The sequence below is a fragment of the Amblyomma mixtum genome, chromosome 3 (genome assembly GCF_055824585.1).
Source record: "Amblyomma mixtum isolate Tamu chromosome 3, ASM5582458v1, whole genome shotgun sequence".
NCBI classification, from domain to species: domain Eukaryota; kingdom Metazoa; phylum Arthropoda; class Arachnida; order Ixodida; family Ixodidae; genus Amblyomma; species Amblyomma mixtum.
Window position 1 is genome coordinate 185684678 of NC_143014.1, and position 23251 is coordinate 185707928.

Sequence of the window (23251 nt, forward strand, 5' to 3'; positions counted from 1 at the left end):
AACAGAAGCAGACGTGGTGGTAACTATTGTTGACCGATTGCCGATGTTAAGTATTAAGGCATTAAGTCTCGGTATTAAAAGCGACTTGCGCCGCCTGGAGCGCACAGTGCGTCGTCACTTGTTGCGGGCGGCCAGACAAAAGAGAGACAATAGTTTTAAAAGCGGCGCCTAACGCCCTTTCCGAAGAACGCTGCTCAGTCCGGATCACGGTGTCCGGATCAATGTGATCGAACGGGCTGGCCAGCAGACGAGAAAGGGCGCGCACGGGAACTGCGTACAGATCTCGGCACCGGCCATGCGACGTCATATGGCGCCGCGATAAATTTCGGCCTCAGTTCTTGCGGTCGATAGATTTTCGATGGCGACGGAAGGTGATAAACCTGTCCAGGCTCATGGTAACAAGTCACCTATCGATACATGCCTGTATGTACATGCGTGCTGTTTGTTCAGGGTGAAGCAAGAAGGCCTAAAGGCGTTCTAATCAAAGTCGCCCATGCCAGGCGGTGACTCACCATTTCAAGGAAAGGAGAAAAGTTGTTAGTGTGCAGCATTACTGTCCACCACCTCCGCTGGCAGGTGTCCAGGAAGGTGGCCTTGTAGTCGTTGAGCACGGGACCATCCGCCATGAGCGGCAGCAGAAGCCAGACGCCCACCACGAACATGGCCGGAACTGTGAGTCTGCGAGGCAGCCGACCCCAAAGCCACGCGCAGTCCCAGAAATTTCATGAGCTCCTTGCTGTTTTTAGCTCTCCCGCCCTGAATCTTAACAGTACACAAAGCAGTCGTTGGGCATGACAAGCAAACGGCGCCTTCGTGAAGGAAAAATAACTATTTTATGGCAACAAAATAATTAATATGCATTAAGAAATACACAGAGCACTTTTGGTAAACATAGCTTGCGGAAGAAATGATGGATGCATGATGGCAGAATTTTAACGCGCACACACAAATGCAGGATGACGGCGGCAGAGATATTAAGCTCTAGTCGTACTATGTAAAGGCAGGAAACTAAGTAAACCAACCACTGCATCGGTAATACAAATCCTAACGCTAAAAAACGGCATCCGATCATCCCCCTGAGTTCGAAAGAAATTACTAATACCCAAAGAAGCTTCACAAGTACCTGATATAGCGGCGAAGAATAATCAGCGGCACCCAGAAGATAAGCTTTGTTTTGTTCCGAAGTGTTTTCTGTACGTTATACGACACCAGAAAGCCGCTGCAAGGAATCAAAAAAGAAGAAAGTACATGCTGCAAACGGAATCTGTGAGAACGTTACAAAGAATAAACGACTCCAAACGACCTTCGAGGCATTGTTCAAAAGAATAACGAGCTGCACAGCATTTAGAACGTACCTGATGAAAAGGAACGTCTCCACCGACGGGAAAGCATTCGCTATCAGTGTCGTTAGGAAATCTTCAACGAGATCCACAACATTCATTAACGACCCTGAGAAGAAAGCGGTGGGAAGGCAACGTCAATATTCTATGCTTCATCAATGGGTCTCTGGGTTTCACTTCCTCTCATTAGGAAGGACATTAATTTTGTTTTCATCTTATTAGTACTGTTACTCATAAGTTACTATCTAAAAAAAAAGATCTTTTTAGCATGTGCAAGCTAAGGCATCTCCGAATGACAGTTAAAGATTTCAACTTAGCGAGAACTTGTTCCTCTTTTTTAATTTCATCTCGCTGTACTTGATTTGTACCAGAACTATGCATAAGTTTGATGGTACCAGTGGCGGTTGGGTCCGCGATGAGAAAAGCATGGCCCAGCATGACCCATGTTGAGCTGTAGAAGCGAAGTCCGTGAATAAACTTCAGCTTTGAGTCGGCAGGGTCGCTCGGATCCGTCTTGAGCAGTTTCTCGGTGTTTGAAACGATCGAGAAACCAAAGACGATGTCGTAGAGGGTACCTTTTACAGAAGAGAAGGGAAATTGGAAGTTACTATGCAATGCGCTTACACCTATGTGCACTCTGTGTCTCGTATGCTGGCACTGCGCAGCTCGCCCCCCCCCCCCCCCCCCCTTTTTTTTCCCATTCACTTTAGGCTGGCAAGCTAGGCCATCACGAAATGGTTATCACACTTATATTAATTGAAATTGGTTCCTAGAAACAGTTATGCCGCAAAATGGAATGCGCAAGAGACCAGTTTTGGTGTGTGTGTGTGCGCGCTCAAGACGTTCGCTGATATTGAAGAGTTACAGCAGACCAGTAATCCACCGCCTGTAATGCACCCAGTATCCAAAGCGGGAAAACAAAACACTCACAACTGCATGAGCAGTCAAGGGTATACGGACATGATGGGCTCGTTACGACATACGTATTAAGAAAGCCAACAGGCACCAAAACCAGGGAAGGCATAAGTAAACGTCTCTGTATTTTTTTCTTAATTTGTGGTGCTGATCAATGGCGAATTAGAAGGTGTAATTGTTTTATGTCTTACAGGTAGTTCAATAGAAAGTAGAAGCAAAAAGAAGCACGTGTCGCCAGTGGTATCCCAACCCACGACGCCGCTCGTATGTTGCGTACAGTGCTAGAGCCTAGGGCGAAAGCCCTAGGATCCTAAAACACGCTCTACCGTGCTCAGGTACGGGTCTGCTGTACGCTTTTTTATTCAAGTGCAAAAGATGGTTGTTTCCAAGCTTCCATTATGCCATATGAGAGCTCCGAATTGTACGAAATGCTGAAAGTTTCAGAGATATTTGTTCCTGTGTGCTTTTTAGCTCACTTTTCTTCTCGGGTGTTTGCTTGTAGCAAACCTTTTGTAAAAACAGCACAACTGAAGTTGTTCCTCTCTCAAGTGAAAATTGCTTCCAATACAGACCAACTAAACTTTTATTTCTGAAAGCTGCCTACCTGTCCATCTTGGAGGTACTTCTTATATAAACATGAAATGCTTCGCAGATAAAAAAAAAATATTCGCTGAGTGCTTTGTTTATGCAACAGTGCAGTCGTTCCGCTAAGCACTGCGTGCCCTATCTGTCATGGGGGATACTATACTAAGGGGATCATTTTGGTTTACTTTTCTTCTTCCAGTGACCACAAAACAAGCTGTAAGGAGATGTTACTAGTAGACTGAAACTCCTGCAAGTGTCAGTTAACGTTCTGATTTTACTGTGCTGAAGCATGGACACGAAAACTGTTTCGAGATTTTCTATACCACTTCCAGCTAGAGCGCTGTGACAATGTTTTTCTAAGTATTCTGTTTGGACAACGCGAAGGGAACAAACGAATAAGTGGTGTAATTTACCCACAGAAGTAGCTGTGTCTTCATAATATCCAAAGCCTTATTAAATATACATTCTCTTAACTATTATGAAGCAGTTATGACATCACCCGCCGCGGTGGCTCAGTGGTTACGGCGCTCGGCTGCTGGCCCGAAAGACGCGGGTTCGATCCCGGCCGCGGCGGCTGAATTTCGATGGAGGCGAAATTCTAGATGCCCGTGTACTGTGCGATGTCAGTGCACATTAAAGAACCCCAGATGGTCGAAACTTCCGGAGCCCTTCACTACGGCGTCCCTCATAGCCTGAGTTGCTTTGGGACGTTGAACCCCGATAAACCAATAAACCAACCAGTTATGACATGTGCGTAAAAGCGTGAAAGATGCATTTCTGTCCGCCTTATCATGTAAGTGTTGGTTCTATTATATTTATTAGAAGTAATGCTGTTCATTTTTCATTTGTCTCTCACCAATCGAGTTACAAGGCAGCAGCAGGGGCGATGACGACTCCGTCGACGTTGTATGTGATTTTTGTCCTAAGGAACGCCTTGATTTTGATGTCATTACTTTTCCAAAGAAGTTCTTCTGAATATTCAGTCAAAAGAATATTAAGATTGCTGTGAATCGGCTCGAAAGCTTACTAGGGTGAATGCCTAAACATCGTTTCGCAATGCTCAACAATTGTCAAATGCGGTCAAGTTCGATCGGAAAGGCAACTTCGATTTGGAAGCGCCGCTGCCATGTCCACGGAGCTCGACTTACGGGAAATGCCTGTCAGCTGCCAACGTTCGCAGCTGTAAAAATTTTTTCCTGCGGCTGTCTAATAGCAGTGACTGCTCTCTATTGAAAGAATGCATCATGGTAGCTTCCGCAACAAACGTATCATTTTTGACTAGACACTTCTTTAGTGCTGGTGAAACGGGTAAGAATGGTTAAGTTGAGAAAACCATCCGTTAATCATGCCCTGTTCAATATTCGTGGACAAAACATTTGAATATTTGAAAACTGTAAAGTACTGGTATAGAAATGTTGAAGGTAATGGTCAATTCTTTCTATATGTACCAAAATCTTTCTTTTATAGCGCTTCCATCGCTCGCATCGAGCAGTTAAGACTGGCATAGAAAACCAATGGGGAACTGTTTTTGTCGATAGCAAAAACGTTAATAGCAAACAAATGCAAGCCTGTCGACGGAGTATCTGCGGATATATTGATTGCTATAGTGAAATATTACAAAATATAAAAAAATGTCCTCGTAAACGCTTTCCCGTTCAAAAATACTTTTGTCCAGAACTGTTGGGTATGATACCGGGACGCAACAGAACAGAACATTACGTCTTGCAAAAAGTGTTCCGCGTTTTTGTGCCATTGTTGCATAATATTGAAAGGTATGAAAATCTGGCATGAAATAGTAATATGTAAATGAAGGAGTGAAATTTGGATAACTGTTACTGTATACGCAGGCATGTTTTTTTTTTTTTTTTCACGCGCCACAAATCCCCCAGAAAGAAACAGTGCCGAAGATATTATTTACGCGCGGAATTCGTCACGAAAAAAAAAAACCAAGTGTCGCGGTGGTGGTGGTAAACATTCTATTCAAACAAGAGCTTTGCGCCCCACAAACTGGGAGGGGCCCTTATCTGTTTGCTGCGCCCCCTGCGCCCGCTGGTTGTGGGTTTAGGATTTTCGGGGCGGCCTGCGTTCTTTGGCAAGCCCATGTAGTGTGATGCAGGGAGCAACGCTCACTGCATAGCGGGCATGTGTTTGGGATATAACTTGGGTTGTATGTGGTGTCGCGGCTCTCGACCAAGACTGAGGTCTTGCCGTGGTCAAGAGTTAGCCAAACAAATAGTTTGCCTAAAATTGCTTTGTACCACAAAACACTGTTTTCTTTTCGAATGTGCGGCTGCGATATAGTGGTCACAGACCTTTCGGTTTTTTGCTCATTCTCCTCTTGAGCACAGTCCGTAGTGCAACATCAGCCGCTGTGGCGGCCGCAACAAGAATGGCTACAGTGGCCAGGGTGTATCTAAATGGTAAGAAAAAAAAAGAGGATAGATGTATTAGTTATTTCTTTGTCACATGCCAATTTAAACATGTCAACCACCTGGTGCCTAATAAAAGGCTTTTACCCCTCGACAGTCACTTTATTGATAACAGAAAAACACGTTTCTTTTTTTCAGATCTCTTCGTCGCACCTCAAGTTCCTAACCCCAGACCGGCAAGAACTTTTTTGCTGAATAAATGCAGTTAAGTATCCGTCGTATTTCACCAATACTCGGAATTATCTATGCGTCTATGTCATCTCTTATAACAGGCTAATAGAACTCTGAAGCATTTACATCCGGACATAGTCGCACATATAGCTATGGTTGTTAAAGCAGTGCTCTTGGAATATTTTCATTGTTTCGCCTGCCTTTTTTCTGACTGGCGGTTTAATCATGACGGTAAAACAACTTGAGCGCACGTTGCACACTGAACGAGGTTTTGTTCAAACGAACTCACAGTATGCCAGCCTGCCATCCGAGGATCTTCGTTTCGCCTTCTGCCTTGCAACCTCGAATGCGGGCTTTCATTCCTATTTTCTTGCCAACTGGAAAGAGAGCGAAGATTCTGTGAGGAACAAATTCCTGGAAACACAAGGAGTCCAGAAGGAAGAATAAAAACGAATGAATAGGTGAGTTGTCGCGAAACAGGCGCCTGGTCAACATGCACGCTCTGTTTTCCGTGATTGTGCAACACGCCTTTCACTCGCCGGCAGTGGTTGAATGGTCAGTTTTGTTTAGTTTATGCTTCTCGTTCTTTCCTAATCTCTTTGCGTAATTACGGGGATAAACTTCCGCGCCATAAAAGCGTTTCGCAACGTTTACCGAGTAGAGGAAGGGCACTAACTCGTGCCCTTGGCTAACCACGCGACACCTCACGGCCTTTCGAGTTACTGCGTTGCGCGGGGCTATTCTGGCTAGCGCACACCTTGCACGCCATCAAGGCTACTTTCATACTCGCACGCTTCCTCGGCGCCTTTTGAACTTGTACCCGATTTTTTTTTTTTTTACGAAGGTTTCGGGCTCGATCACAATATTTTTATTTGTAACTAGGCCTTTTAATGCAGAAAAGCTACTAAACAAGGTCCCGGCCTCAGTGGTTGTGACATTCGGTTGCTGATCTTTAGGTCGCGGAATCGAATCCCGGCCGCGGTGGCTGCATTTCGAGAGAGGCGAAATACAAACAAAGATGGCGGACGATTTAGCGTGGTTAGCCAAGTGCGAATTATGTGCGCTAGCACATCGGTTTTCACTTGGGTTTCGGTTCGAGGCTCGCTTTTCAAGGTCAAGCAAGCTTCAGCGAAAGGTGGGCAAAATTGGACATAAGCACGGCATTAAGGGTATGACGCGATAGCTTTAATGATTGAATGCCCATATATGCGGAATCGGTCACTCTCTACTTAACATTCATAGATCTCTGTGAGTCCTCATACTACCCCTGGCGTTGTCGTGCGGGTTTAAACGATGCGCAACTGTCGTGGGATGGGCAGGTGCTGCCACTGGTGGGACTTGTGGGTCCCTCTTCCCGAGCAACCTTAAGACCACAGAGAGAGGCAGAGAGGCTTCGGACAGACAAACATCGGTGAAATGTGAGACTGGGGCTCTATTGCAAGTGGCCTTAAAAGCCCGTGTGCTGTGCGATGTCAGCTCACGTTAAAGAACCCCAGGTAGTCTAAGTTAATCCGGAGCCCTCCACTACGCCGTCCGACATAACCTATGTGTTGCTTCGGGACGCTGAACCCCACATACCACATACCGCTGCTACTAAAGATTTCACGACAGGAGCCATGACCAGATTCAGAACTCAGTGAAGTGGCGGTTGCAAATGAGCAAAGCAATGTGGAAGAGTGCCTTTCCTAAGCGCAATGTCACACACTGTGACTTAGGGTGTGTTCATTGATGATGATATTTATTGTCTCTTTCACAGAGTGTGAAGCACAGACATTATACAACGGAGCATCTAATTGACTCCAGATAATTTCGCATCTCTGTCTGTTCTTTATGCTACATATCACATCAAACTAGAGCGCATCGTTGCGGAGCACTCGCTTCGTTATCAGGGGGTTCTGAGACAAGAAATGGTTGCATCAAAGAGCAACTGCATAGGTTTTAAAAACTGACGAACTTAAAGGGGTCGAATGTGCGAAACTTGGAGGTAAAGCATGCGAAGTCCTTTCGGGCTAGCATTTGAAATGGTGACATAATCGCCATGTAAAATCGCAACAGCCTTCAAGCTTCTCCGCAGCGCACAACGCCAAGTGGGGGGCGCATCATGACGTCATCGACGGTACCGGCACATTCCCAACGCATAAACGCTTGTTTTCAAGGAAAAAAAAAAACAACGCCACCGAAGGCAAAGGCCGCCGAGCATTGTTCGGCCGCATCCAATGAGGCCCGGCAGGGTGTGGTCGACGGCAGTGGAAAGTTAAAACCTGACCTTCCGTGACGTCACACTAAGCTTCTCCGCACTCTTCCGGTGCTGTGAGGGGAAGGCTAAAATTTAATCGTTGACAACGTCACTCTTTTAAACGCTAGCGCAAAAACATTTCGCATGCTTTACCTACAGCCTATATCGATTTCTATCCTTGAATGAAGCGGAATTCTCAAAAAGTGATGCAGTTGCCCTTTTATCTGCACTTCGGTTACTTAAGCTGCAAGAACGGTGTTCGACGTTGTGCACAACAACCTTTGCTTTTAATGTGCTTGCTCGAAGAAGCAAAGCGGCTGGTTTCAAAAGAGCGCACCAGATGACAAGGCGTCTCGTAGCGTTTTAAGAAGCTAACGGTTTAAAATTGGCTTGACAAGCAGTCTTCCTACGTGTGTTGACGATGTATGAGAGGTCCTTGGCAGAGCAAGTGGACGGAATGCATGCCGACTGACGGACGCCGTGGGCCATCTTGTTCTGAATCCAGTTGAGCGGGTTCTTGTATTCCTGTGTCGCAGGAGACAAAGATTTTGGGTGATCAGCGGCAAGAAATTAAGTGACTGCGATTTCTTTTTAGTATTATCAATCCTTTAATGAGCAAACAAGATTAATTTTGGAGAAGGTAGATAATTACTTGAGCCTGTTAAATAACTAAGCTACTAAATATCTATTTGACCGAAGAACATCGCAATTGTTAAAATCAAAGTGCTGTGTAAACAGGGCAAGCATGTATTCCACGAAATAAGAAGGAAATAAGCTATGCGACAAGGAAGTTAAGCGCCAGGTAGACAACAAGCTGCACTGTCCTCAACCAGCAAAATAAGCAAAGACGAATCTTAAGTCAACATCTTAGCAAAATTCAACACCTTGATTAGCCGCATAAGTTGATCGTTCAAAGTTCATCTAGATTAAAGTGAGGGGGATCACGATACATACCGTAAAATACCGAGCATCCGCCCATGCTCGTATAAGCGCCCACTCCCCTTTTCCTTGAAATTTTTTCTTAATAACCGAGCAAGCGCCTATGCGATTATGTCTCATATCTGGGAGAAGGTCAAAAACACGGCAAATACACATTAAGTGCCCATTGTTCGGTACCTCCGCGATGCTTATCACAGAGGGCGGGGGTGAACGCGTCAATCGGATCATTCAGACGATGTGACCAAGTTTAATCACCCGGTTTTTATGTCTTCTAATAAAATGTTCAATTCCTTCCTCTCGTATTTTCGTATTTTCTGTGTTTACACGACACCAGCACCAGACCCCACCCCCGGTAGCCGCCATCTGGAATTTAATGATTGGTGGTCGGACAAAGCAAAGGGCCCACTCGACCATGTGACCGTCCTGGAATTTCCCGCCTGAACGTACCAAGCGCTTATTTCCCAATATTTCGCGATTATCTTCAAATTTTAGTTATGCGCTTGCTCGGCATTTTACTCTGTACTTGCTGTCTAAAGCGACGTGGGGAATTTCACGCCCTCAAACATTACCGCCTTGCGAACGACATATGCTGGCTGCGTAAGGAAAGCAGAATCTAAATTACTAGATATTGAAATGAAATAAATACAGATTGCTGTAGTAACTTCTACAGGGCTGCAGCACAGATCGTGGGTTTAACGCTAGCTATCTCTCGCATCCTCACTTTTTCAACGTGTATGGAATTAGACGATTGTTCCTTTGCTTACATATTAACAAAAAATACTCGCATAAAGCGTCACCTGAGCTAGGCGCGATACATTTGTATCGAAGCGACGCGCAGAATGACAGAAAAAGAAACGTTGTGCGCCACTCCCCGAGGAGGATTAGGGCGTGGTGTCTTGACGCACGTATTGCAGGAACGAAACCCGAAATAGGTCCGCTAAGGAAGCGTTCTGCGAGGGTCGGCGTCGCAACACTGTGCGTGCAAACATGCACCACGGCTGTCCCCGGTGAGGCTCGCGTTGCACAGCAGCGCAGCATCAGCGGTTCGGCCGCATGAGGGACTCGCGGAAAGAGGAAATGCGAACGCTGAGGCATGCGTGCTACCTCGGTTTGCAGCCTTGCTTGTGTTGCACATTTCAACGGCCGTCCTTCGGGAAAAACACTCCTCCTGTTCGAGGCTCATTAAGGTGGCTTCAACTTGGAGGAGCTCCAAGCACCTGCACGCCCCGCCGGTAGCCGGGACAGCGCACGCGATCTGATGAATTAAAGAAAACTAGCCGTGATTGGGGGGTGGTGAGCGTTCCTTCGACAATTATGTCGATAATAACCTGCCGCTTGCAGATGCTTGCACACCCTCCCTATCTCTGTCTATTATGTTCTGTCACGGACAGACAGAAAACGGAAAGAAAGAAAATAACGGCCGAGAAAGAGAACGAAAAAAAAAAGAAAAAACGAGTGCAATAAGTCGCGTGAGCCGCTGAATTCCTTGTTTGAAGTGTTCGGAGAACTATATGGTCACGACCGTTGATCGTGGACTATGCAGCCGGTGCGCGCGTACGCCTTTTATTACGACTGCGCGCCGCCTAATCACAGCGCCCCGCGGCCGTCACGCGGCCTAAATTTCTAGGTCACACCATCCATCTTACACACACTGACACCAGCTCCTTTGTTCTGTTAGGCGAATAAGAACAAGATGCGCGCATGTCCTTGGTTGCGTTGGATTAGGCTGCGTTCCAAACACGTCTAGTGCATCACCCCCGTTGCTGTTTTGCGTTTCGGATGCCAAAGGTGAGACGATAGCAGTTGATCGCGCTCGTCTCTTTATCATTCGGAATCAGGACACACGCGGGCAGTTGCACTTGTTCTCTGCGGACAACATGTTCGCCTGATGGGAAGCTCGTACATTCTTCAGCTACTGCTGCATAATTTAGCCTGCTAGATCCTGCGGCCCGTGGCAAATTCGAACGACTTGGAATCACGCAGGAAGTTGAGAGCGCCTACTTTCATTTGGCGACAGCAAGGACGCCGAATGCGTTCACTCGGAAATGACGAAGCAGATCGGGTAAGCAGATATTTCGCGTATTGAAAAGCGGCCTCGGAAGTCGATAAAAAGTCTGGGCTAAACGCGCTGACCTCGAGCGGGCAAGGTTACCGACAGGTTGTAACAACTTCTTCCTGTGTCGCGTTAACAACGCGTGCTGTAGTATACGGAGGCGCTTGCATCACTTGCACGCGGTGTCTGAAGAAAGATCAGTTTAGGCGTTAAGAGGCGCGCGGCTCATTTTGCATGAAGAAAATTGCGAGTAGTTGGCAGCAGAAGTATTACAGCAGAGCGTTTCAGTTTTTGTTTTGAGTTGTGGCCATACAGAGAAACATGTTCCGAGTTGCAGCGAACATGTTTTTGGTGACTAGGACCACGTATGACCCTAATGATGCATAAAATAAGCACCGCGGATTATGTGCATACACGTCATCACTAATGTTTACTGCGTCCTGTTTCGGGAATGGAAAGCAGCTACATTTTTTTCTCTAACTGCCTTCACCGCTCTAAATGTGCGGGTGTGGGCTAAAAGTTTAATACGCGGCGCACGCGCGGTTGTCTTTCGGCAGTAAAGTACCGCTGCGGGGCGTGATATACGACGCTTATTGCTGCCAGCCACGCAAGGCATCAGCGTGTCCCCGAAAAACGTTTGTCCAACTGCTGGCGTGAGGGACGTATTTTAGCTCAGACACCGAGCGCCTTGGACCCCCGAAGCTTCCCGCCAAGGTTGCGAACTGTTCATTACGCTGCGGCCACCGCTGACCGCGGTGAAGGCACTGACCCTGAGGTATCCCTTCTCCTGGAACCTTGCCACCATCTTGGCGACGAAGGTGTTGTTCTTGAAGTTCATGTAGACGGTGCAAAAGCGGCCGGTGAAGTCTTTCTCGCCGTACATGTTTTCCACGGTGGTCGCCAAGCACTCGTCGAAGTTGCCCAGGTCTCCGATGGTGCCCACCAGCAGACCGGACGCCACCTTGCCGGAAGCATCGAGCACTGGGCGAAGGATGAGAGGAGCACGTATGCACGCGCGCAAACACTCGAGCTTTGGTTATTTCTTTTATACTCAGTCATTATGTACCGTTGACGGATTGCGCTCGTCCTGTGTGTGCCGAATCATTCTGTAATTTCTTAGTTTTATTTGAAGCGCTGCCAGTGGTATCTTCATGCGGGGTCGTTAGATGCGATTTCATCCCTGCAGTGCTTGCGCTTCTTTTCCTACCTAAGTAACAACCAGTACACAAGGGGAGAGAAGCTAAGCGCGAAAAAACTTTTTATATAACTTCAAATAAATAACTGTTCCGATTTCGCGCTTCAGAAAAGCAACAAGCAAATGTTTACGATATGCAGTGCATTTGCAGCAAATTTTACATTATGAAACGAATTAACTAGATGAAAGGCTCATTTTTTGGGCGCTAAGGCATTATGGCATTATGCTTGTCCGTCGCAGTCATAAACAGCTATTTAAAGCGCGCAAAAGGTGTAGTGCGCAGAGAAATCTGGGCAATAACTTGTCGGACCACTTGGCCGCTACTGAGACAGCCTAGCCCTGTCACTAGGTTTGTGTTACATTAAGTTTATGTTTACGGGGTATAACGTCCCATAGCGACTTCGGCTATGAGGGACGCTGTAGTGGAGGGCTCGGATAATTTCGACCACCTGGGGTTCTTTAACGTGCACTGACATCGCACTGTACACAGGTCTCTAGCAATTCGCCTCCATCGAAATGCGACTGTCGAAGCTGGGGATCGAACCCGCGTCTTTCGGGTCAGGTCAGCAGCCGAGCACCATCACCACTGAGCCACCGCGGCGGCTTGTGTTACATTCGAACACTGGCTGTATTTGGGACTACTCTTTTTCCGGCTCAATCTTTTGTCTGCCTTAATCAGTGCTAGCTAGCAAATCAATGCATATCGCCAGAGCGGGATCGATGGTGGAGGGGCAAAGCAATTATCCTGTGAAGGAATAGTTACCAATTGCGAGCACAAAGTATGCATGCTTTTTTTTTTTTTTTGAGAAGTGTTCCAACAGAGTGACTGAAATGTTCTATAACCTCTCCTGCTGCGTTTTATCGATACACATATGAATGAGGACGCCATGAAAAAAAAAAAGAGGAGGGGGGTGGGGGCTCTCTCTGGTACTAGCGGGTGCACTACGAGGTGAAAAATGCCCCTGCACTAAAATTTTGGTCCAGCAGTGATAGCCTGCGCCCCACTATCACGGCTTCTGTCGGCGCTCGTATCACTCTGCGAAGTAACAATAGCGCTTGTTATTCCATGCTGAATAGTTTTTGTAGCAGCTTCTGAAACCAATCCATCATAAATAATGGGTTGATCGTGAGCTCGTTCCATTCGGAAATATTTTTTTCCTTTTTCAGAAAATTTTAAGGAGTAAAACTTGGGCGAAAAGGGAATTTTTGCGAAGTTGCAGGCAATTTTAAGAACCGAAATTGTTTTACTTTTTTCCAGACTGGCTTGGTTTTCGAGCTCCTGCTGGGAATAAAAAGGTCCTGAAATAGAGATTTTTGGTTCATGAGGGCAATTTTCGGTTACTATACGGAACATACGGCAACACACTTTCTGTAAGGCAAAAAGCGAAATAAACATTCATTCATTCATTCATTCATTCATTCATTCATTCATTCATTCATTCATTCATTCATTCATTCATTCATTCATTCATTCATTCATTCATTCATTCGTTCGTTCGTTCATTCATTCATTCATTCATTCATTCATTCATTCATTCATTCACATCACTGAGGTCGTTTGTGTTTTCTGTGCTGCGACGACAGCACGACAGCAGTGCGAATTGTGTCGCCGGTGCCCAGGAAACACGTAAAGCTGGCTAATTTTTTTTATTTATTCATACATTCTGCAGCCCTATCGGGCTATTGCAGGGGTGGGTGTGAACAAAAGAATTTAGAGAAACAAGGAGCACAACAATGGCAAACATCCGAAACAATATGAGTGAAATGAAAGAAAAACGGAAGAACTATTCAATAGCCGCTAAAAACAGCTATAAAGGAAGACAGCGAGTGGAGCCAGGTAAAAAATTTCAACATTCGATTACACGCGGAAAGAAACTGTAATGGAAGTGCACGCTCCAAAACCATCCGAACTCTAGGAGAGGGCTGAGTCGGGCTAGTTGGTTCATGTTGAATGGTACGGCAAAACAGCGCTGACGGACGGGACGGACACAGACACATTCAGCGCATGTGTCTGTCTCATCTTCTTCCGTCCCGTCCGTCAGCGCTGTTTTGCCGTACCATTCATCCGAACTCTGTATCGTCGTTGACTTTGCGTCCGCGCGAATGATGGCCGGCATGAAGAAATGTCCTTCATGAACACGCGACTGTTTTCTTCCGAGTGCGTGCATCTCGAAGCTTGCAGAATTAGCCAGCAGCATTTTAAAAACATCCACTCAAGTTTATCCTCAAGGCGCGAAATCATTCAGCCGAAACGGCTATGAAGGAGCAACAATACCTGCACATTAGACAGTCAGCGGCGCCGCCATGGGGGCACCGGGAAGACGACACGGTTCGCGAGGAGGAAGCAGCGAAGCATCGAAGGGTGTCACTCGAGAGGACCCAGGGAAGTGGGTCCCACCGTTCAGAGCGTGGCTCCGGGACAGCAAAGAAAGTCGGACGGGAATAAGTTCATTTACAACCTCGGGTGTAGCCGTTGTGTTCGTGAGCAGTCTAAAAGGAGGCACAAAGGAAAAACGAGCCATGCAATTAAATATAGGGCTATAATTACGCCCCGCATTCTTCTGAGCGAGCCGGCTTGATGGCACGGGGCCTCTTAGACGTAACAAGTGCTTCGTTTCGGAGCACACCTGCCCGCATGTCAAAGGTAGCAGGCTGGCGCTCTTCTGTGCTCACACACTCTCCCATCCTTCACCGTCAACAGCTGGCAAAGGATCATATTTGTCAGCATAACGTATTTCTCAAGCTGATTCTCGACTCTACGCTTACAAAACGGAATTAGAAGGCTAACTAATATAGCTTCTTGGCGCCGAGAGCTAAAGGAAATAAACCGATATTACCTTCCTCACGTCACTAGCTTCGAGCAGTATTTCACAGCTGCTCCACGCATACGCGTCACGTGCGCATAATTAGATTACCCATAGTTTTTTAAACAATTATACGCAATCGACGTTTGCAAGTCAAAAACGCTAACGTACTTCGGCGCATTCATGATGCATCGTCTTTTGTTTGCTTTTCTTGATGCATTCCCAAACACGCAGACAGAAGTACCCGCAGCAGTCGAGAAGGAGGTTTAGGTATAGGACGTTGTAAGCTACAGTTGGGATTACCTTGAAAGCACTAGGCAGTCAGTAACGTTCTCAGCTGTGAGTGAAGCACAAGCTCGCACTAGCTGTACGCTTGTTTTCGTCTCCAATGCCTCGACTCGAAAATGCCCAGTAACAGCAGAGGTGTCCACAATGTATAAAAATGACGTACTACAACGCCTTGAGGTTCGTTTGTAGAATATACTTGCCCCCCTTTCTTAATGCTGCTTTCGACGTTCATGGAACCGGTTCCATTTCACGCCCTGTCGCCGAAACAATGACGTTCACCGCCACGAAGCAAGGAATGGCGCCGCATTGGGGAAAGTGAGTTTTGTAAAGTACGGAAACAAAAGGCATCTGTTTCAAAAAACATAGACGCTGACCAGGAAAATGATATTTGAAATTGACGTTTTGGCGCCCAGAATGGGGGCCTTGTTCACAATGGAATCACACCAAAAGGGGTTCGTCTTTAAAAGCTAGAGTAATCACCATAAGGATCGCGCGTAAATCCGGTTAAGATTGCCCTCGTTGCGATTAAGCGTGTGTGACGTTGTCTGTATCGCCAGGGACTCGAGATGAAGCCGTGATGCTGTCAGTTTTTCTTTCTCGATGATACATGCCTTTTCCCAATCGATTTTGTGATTTTGCGTCACCGCGTGCTCTGCCAAGGCACTGTTTCAGTATTTTCATTCTGCACATCACGAGCATATTGTTGTGAGCGCTTCTTATAACTTCCAGTTTCGCCGATGTAGACACCGTTGCAATCTGCGCAATCGATGGTATAGACAACTCCTTTGAATTTCTCTTTCGGCAACTGGTCACTGACGTTCATCAGTTGTTGTCGCATTTCTTGGCGTGGACATGGGCTACTTGCACGCCATATTCTCGTAATACACGGGCGAGACACTCACTTGTTTTCGGGACATATGGAATAGCCGCACGTTTCTTGGGGGGAAGAGGGCGTCAGGTTGTCGAGGCCATCACAGCCGTCGTTCAGTTGACCTGATGAAATGGTTGGTTTATTTGTTTATTGGGTTTAACGTCCCAAAGCAACTCAGGCTATGAAAGATGCCGTAGGGAAGGGCTCCGGAAATTTCGACCTCCGGGGGTTCTTTAACGTGCACTGACATCGCACAGCACACGGGCCTCTAGAATTTCGCCTTCATCGAAATTCGCCCGCCGCGGCCGGGATAGAACCCGCGCCTTTCGGATCAGCAGCCGAGCGCCTTAACCACTGAGCCACCGCGGCGAGGCCCTGATGAAATGGCTTGGGTAACCACAGCTAGCGACATCTTTTCGTACCCTTGATGCGTCCGCAGCGGCGTCAGTGGTGCTTGTGCATATTTTATTTGCCCGCTGCATTAAACTGCTGACTACTGCTCTTCTTTGGGAGCAGGTTGGACGAACTGAAATGTAGGTAGCAGCCTGTGTGTGTAGATTTTCTGTATACGCTAAACGACACATTTAGGTCTTCGCTTGAGACGAGGACGACAGGAAAGGTAGACTGCCGTCCACCTCTCCGTCCACCGTCCGTCCACCTGCCGTCCACCACTATGACCGCAATATGCTGTCTCTCCTGGAAGACGGCGGCACGGACATCCGCCTAAAGAAGGACCCTACTCTCAAGTTGGAGAGGGAACTACAAAATCTTCTCGCCGATGTATTTCAGTTCATCCCGCCGAGCCAAAAACCGCCCTGCTACAAGCTGTTATGCCCTAATGGTTCCGCGCCAACATTTTATGGCTTGCCAAAAATACACAAACCGGGAGTTCCTATGCGACCCATCGTGGATTTTACCCGCTTCCCTCTGCACAGCCTCTCCAAATTCTTGCACCATGTTTTTTCCGCTCTTGTTGGGCATGGGACTTGTCATGTTCGCAACTCATACGACTTTGTTGAGAAGACCCGCAACACCGTGACGTGATGGCGTCTTTCGACAGTGACGTGATGGTGTCTTTCGACGTGAAGTCCCTATTAACGAGTGTGCCGATTGACTTGGCTGTCGACGTGTACACCACTGCGCTCGATAGCGATGCCTCTTTACCGGAAATATCGCCAATAGAAGCACGGGACCTGCGCCGGCTCCTTGCTTTCTGCCTGAGCAATACCTACTTTTTAAGGGAAACTTCTACAAGCAAGTCCACGGGACCCCCTTGGGTGCTTCTGTTTCGGTGACGGCCGCTAATCTTACCATGGAATCAATGCAGCGACGGGCGTTAGCCTCCTTTAACCCTCCCCCCAAGATCTTCCTCCGTTACATCGACGACTGCTTTTGCATTATTCACAAGGACGCGGTGAGCCAGTTTCTGAAACACCTGAACAGCCAGGAAGACGCCATTCAGTTAACATTGGAAGAAGAGGTGGACGGCAGTCTACCTTTCCTGGACGTCCTCGTCTCAAGGCAAGGCCGAATGTTGTCGTTTAGCGTATACAGAAAGGCTACACACAGAGGCCGCTACCTACATTTCAGTTCCGTCCATCCTGCCGCTCAAAAAAGAGCAGTTGTCAGCAGTTTAATGCAGCGGGCCAAGAAAATATGCCCAAGCACCACTGAAGCCGCTGCGGACGCATAAAGGGTACGGAAAGATCTCTCTAGCTGTGGTTGCCCAAGTCATTTCATCAGGTCAACTGAACGACAGCTGCCACGACCTCGACAACCTGACGCCCCTCTTCCCCACAAGAAACGTGCGGCTATTCCTTACGTTCCGAAAACAAGTGAGTGTCTCGCCCGTGTATTACGAGAATATGACGTGCAAGTAGCCCATGCGACAACAAGAAAATGCGACAACAACTGATGAACGTCAATGACCAGTTGCCGAAAGAGAAATTCAAAGGAGTTGTCTATGCCATCTCTTGCGCAGATTGCAACGGTGTCTACATCGGTGAAACTGGAAGTTATAAGAAGCGCTCACAACAGCATGCTCGTGATGTGCAGAATGAAAATACTGAAATAACGCCTTGACAGAGCACGCGGTGACGCAAAACCACAAAATCGATTGGGAAAAGGCACGTACCGTTGAGGAAGAAAAACTGACAGCATCGCGGCTTCATCTCGAGTCCCTGGTGGTACAGACAACGTCACACACGCTTAATCGTGACTAGGGCAATCTTAACCGGATTTACGCAAGATCCTTGCGGCGATTACTCTAGCTTTTAAAGACGAACCCCTTTTGGTGTGATTCCATTGTGAACAAGGCCCCCGTTCTGGGCGCCGAAACGTCAATTTCAAACTTCATTTTACTGGTCGGCGTCTCTGTTTCTTTAAATGTATCCCCCCGGCCAGGCGGGATTCCGTCACACTCTCGACTTCAAAAGGCATCAGTCAGCAATAATCGCTATCGAAAGTAGAATGGCTGAAAGCGGTCAAAACAAGGCGGCGAGAGGTCTTCCACAGGTCAGCTGCTCCCCAGCAGTCGGTCTGCTATGAGTGGGTTATATCGGTACGCTGGCAAACATGCGGACAGCTGATTGGACACAGCATTTTCGTACCATGACGTTAAAGAAAAATTAGGCTCTCTGGCCGCTATGCGGCCGTAAAGTATGCGCGGAACCTTACGATTCCCTCTGAAATAGTCATAAACAAAGCCCTACAAAAAAAGCGGGCACTTTGGGCTCTAATATTTGTTACCATCACGGTTACCATCACCACCGCCCCCGCTTTCACCATCATAATATCATCATTATCAGCCAAACTGAATGCAAATGATCTCTTATTATTTCTCTTTTGCGCCAGCGGTGATATATCAATTAGTGCGAAAACACTATTCCGATGGGTAAACACCGAGCAAGATCTTGTTTGTGGGTTTGCGTTGTTTGGGGGTTTGCGCCAAGTGAAATAGAGATAAAAATAAATGAAATAAATACCCCCGACTATACGGACCAGTGGCGGCGCGAACAGGTCAGCTTCGCTGGCCACTGCGTGAAAGCACTAGGCTATCACCGCATATTTTTTTTTTTTCCAGCATGGTATTTACTACACGATGTTATGTATGTACAGAAACGAGATATATACAAATTATTTACACCTGCCGTGGTGGCTCAGTGGTTACGGCGCTCGGCTACTGGCCCGAAAGACGTGGGTCCGATCCCGGCCGCGGCGGCTGAATTTCGATGGAGGCGAAATTCTAGAGGCCCGTGTACTGTGCGATGTCAGTGCACGTCAAAGAAACCCAGGTGGTCGAAATTTCCGGAGCCCTTCACTACGGCATCTCTCGTAGCCTGAGTCGCTTTGGGACGTTAAACCCCCCAAAATAATATCAAATCAAATCAAATCAAAATTATTTACAAAGCACGCAGCTAGTGACGGCACTGCACTAGCTAGACAGAAAACAACACAGCTAAAAGGGCGGCAAAGATAGACACCGTATCAACAGCGAAAACCCGTCCGGTAGAAAGTCCCTCTCATCATAATGTCCCTGAGTTGGAGCATCATTCGACTGAAATGGCTTCTGGCTGAAATAATAGGTTCAGCGTTGCGGTGCGGCATGCGCGTTTTCCACAGGCTATGAAGTCCGATGAGGAAAAACATGTCATATGGTTCGTAATCAGTTTGAGTGGCCACAAGGTAACGAACACTACATGTAGTAATTTAAAACAAAGTCCTTCTTTAGTATCCTTTGCAGCACATCTCAAACCAAAATCGCATCCTTGCGGTTCATAAAACAGTGTTCAGTGGTTTCAGGGCACTGCACAGACGGCAGTTAACAGAAGGCACAAAATGTTTTTTTTAGGCTATCGCCGCAGCCGAACACGCCTCGTGTTAAACTGCAACACACTCTCGCGCTGTCCATTGCACATCGTCTTCTTCATCAATTAATGCTACTATCAAACTAATATTCGCACTTTCAGATATATGTATCGTTAGTGACATAGAGGCATGCGCTGCATGCGCTAGCATGACCAATACGAAGTCTGTTAGAAAAGTATCCGACTTTATTTTTTTTTGCGAACACCTGATGGATATGAAACAAGCGCGCTTACAGCAGCCGACCTTGAACCCTCGTGCGCATGCACGAATTTTTTCCCGCCTGTCGATAGCGTCAGTCGCTGGGAAGCAGCGTTTGAGTGAGGGAGTGCGCAGTGCTCTCGTCGGTTTTTTGTTGCAAGGAAAATGGCGGAGCGAGAGGAGCAGCGCTACTACCTCAAATTTTGCCAGAAACTTGGCGATAGCCAAGTGGAAATTATTCGAAATGTTCAGACGGCTTTCGGTGATGATGCTATGAGCAGCACACAGATTAAGCAGTGGTGCAACTGGTTTAAAGACGGCCGCACATCCGTGGAGAGAGAGCCACGCTCCGGTCGGCCATCAACATGCCGAAATGACCAGGTAATTGCCGAAGTGAACGCTGTGGTGATGCGGGACTGTTGTGTGACTATCCGAGAAATTGCGGAAGAGGTGGACATCAGCAATTTTTCTGCACATTCCATTATCACCGAAGATTTGGCCATGGAGAGAGTTGCGGCGAAATTCGTGCCGAAGCTGCTGACGGTGGAGAAAAAGCGGCTTCGTGTTGAAGTCTCACAGGAGATGCTGGATTCCACAAACAGTTACCCTGACTTCACCGACGCCGTAATCACTAGTGACGAGCCTTGGGTGTACGGGTACGACCCGGAAACCAAATCCCAGTCGTCACAGAGGACGCATTCCACGTCACCAAGACCAAAGAAGGCCCGACAAGTGCGCAGCAATGTCAAAGTGATGCTGACTGCTTTTTGACTCCCTCTGTGTGGCACACCACGAGTACTCACCCCACAGGGTCAAAGAATGACTAAACAGTACTACAGGGATGTCCTCCATCGCCTACGTGGTGCTGTGCGGCGCAAGAGACCGGAATTAAGGTCAACAAGAAATTGGCGCATCCCTCGCGGCATTGCTCCTGCACATTCCTCGCATTTGATTCAGACTTTTCTGGCGAAAAACCAGACTCCTGTAGTTCAACAGGCTCCTTACTCTCCTGATATGTCCCCCTACGACTTCTGGCTGTTTCCTAAAATCAAGAGGTCATTGAAAGGAGCGCGATTTCAGAAAAGAAAGGACATTATGGCTGCAACGACAGCAGAGCTAAATTCCATTCCGAAAATGGTCTTTTCGGAATACTTCCAACAATAGCAGCACCGCTGGGAGATGCATATGGAGCCCTAAGGAGACTACTTTGAAGGTTATTAGGTTTCTAACGCTCCAGTTATGCCAGTTTTTTTTCTTCGGCCAAAGGTCGGATACTTTTCTAACAGACCTCGTATTGCTGCAGAAACGCGGGACTGGAGCGTAGGCCGCCGGCGCACATTGGGTAAATTGGCACTGACGATGAAAAAGTTGAAGACGCGCATAACTGTCTCCCTGGGACAGTGCACACCTCAATCGCGCTTTCAGGCACGTGGCAATGGTGTCCACCTGCAAAAAGCTGTCCTTCCGCGCAATATTTCGGGCATAGCAATGCTGAACTGCCAGTAATTTTTCCAATCAGCTTTCAAAGCTCGTTTATCCATCTGACTTTCGGCCGGCTTTGATTACATTTTTCTTCGCTTGGTATCTACTCTCATAATGTACTGGATCACAGGTGGCCAGTTCTGCGCATGATATGGAAACAGCACATGTCCAGTCCTTTGTTTTTATTTCAGCAAAAAAATTCCCAACTCGCGTTCGGTCTCGATTCCCGGCCTCTGAGAACCCCTTTCTTTTCCATCGCACACAACACTGTACGTAGCCTCAATTCTAGCCTGTTTTAGCCTCCAATCCTAGCCCATGCCCAACTGTCCTGCACACGCAGCAACTAGCGCCACCTTTTCGCCGCCAGTAGCGAACAGCACCTAAGTGAATGAAGAGTTTTTAACTTGTAACTCTGAGAAAACTAGAGTGTCCCAAAAGATTTTGTGCGAACATGGTAATGACCGACTCTTCCTCCTAACTGCAAAATCTTTCTATAAAATGCTTCATGCGCACACACGAACTATTTCTGATGGCCATAGAAAATGAATGGGATGCTCCAAAAATTCGAAATTCCCTCGGTGATTTTGAATGTTCAGCGCCACGCGCAACGTGGTGACAGCCGTGAAAACTAGAAGCGTTTGTGCAGACTTTGTGGGCTTGGTGACGGCCGCATTTCGATGGAGGAAAAATGCGAAAATGCGTGCGTGCCGTGCGATATTACCGTCCGTTACAGGACCGCGGGTGGTCAAAATTAAATCCGGAGCACTCCACTACGGCATCCTGTCATCCCATACCACCAAAAGTTCCGTATACCACGCGCAGTTGCTTCGCTCGCTGCTCCTGTGACGCCTTTTGGCGCCTTCGCCATGAAGGAGCACCGTCGATTGAAACAAATAAAGTGAAATGCTTCTGGATAACTACAATCACCTCCTCGCCTGTGTCAGCACCAGGCACAGCCTTGAAATAAAGCGAAACTAAGTATAACTGCAGCTCGAATGGTATAGGAGCCACATTTGCTCCTGCCATTGTATCGGTACTGTAATTTCGTTTCCAGCGATGTGTGTAAGCTGCTGCTGAGAATTTCAAAGTGCCAGCCGAAAGCATGTCTAATCCCGCAGACAGACTAAAAAGCGAACATCGCAGAATGGCATGAATAGGCGAGCGTAAGCGTAGCCCCCCTTTCGCCTCCATTAACTATTTAATTATTTTCCGACCATTAACCTCCTAACCTCGTCGATATTAAGTATCGTATACGCTAACACAAAACATACTGTACCCGTTCAATTGGCTGCATTTAATAAAGTTGTCTCTTTGGCGCTGAACTATTCTCCCACACGAGCTGTGCACACTTTTTGAACTCAATTTTTAACCGCAGCTACGGTGGCGTAATGGTACAAGCACCGCCCCGCATGCCAGAGGTGCTGAGCTATAACCTCGCTACGCCATAGACCCACCGGGATTTTCTAATGGATACAACGTCCCCCAGCCTGGCGATGTACACTGAATTCGTAGAGCCATCTGCGTGCGATGTATTGTCAGCAGCGTCTCTGTCATGCTGGAAGTCGCCATGGAGCTTTTGAGATATATGCTTATTGCAGTCACCGGGTTTTCACCACCACCCAAGTCTAATCTAAATCCCATGCAAGCGAACCTACGTATTCGTTGGCCCTCAATCATGCCTTTCGCAAGGTTCTTTTCTTTTTGAAGTATAGGCTTAAAAGCTTTAGATTTCCGTAGTCAGTGCATTCGGATCAGCATTGTCTGAGCAAACCGGAACAATGAGCGTACGAGTGCTCTTATGGATACAGCAATAGGTGCGTGTTCCCATGCGCCAGACCTCAATAGCGCGGCCAAAAAACCATTAGGACGGGAATGTCG

At 47.3% G+C, this 23251-nt stretch overlaps 1 protein-coding gene across 1 annotated transcript in view; it reads right to left on the reverse strand.

Annotated features, from left to right (window-relative positions):
* Positions 1-23251, reverse strand: part of LOC149352989 (nose resistant to fluoxetine protein 6-like) — a 59220-nt gene that overhangs the window by 11271 nt on the left and 24698 nt on the right. The window contains exons 2-9 of the mRNA XM_089577262.1: positions 11438-11649; positions 8087-8201; positions 5730-5817; positions 5153-5253; positions 1736-1915; positions 1356-1449; positions 1124-1219; positions 513-678 (exon numbers count right to left, since the gene is read on the reverse strand). Of these exons, the coding sequence (XP_089433388.1) occupies positions 513-678; positions 1124-1219; positions 1356-1449; positions 1736-1915; positions 5153-5253; positions 5730-5817; positions 8087-8201; positions 11438-11649 (1052 nt within the window). The remainder of the gene's footprint in view (positions 1-512; positions 679-1123; positions 1220-1355; positions 1450-1735; positions 1916-5152; positions 5254-5729; positions 5818-8086; positions 8202-11437; positions 11650-23251) is intronic.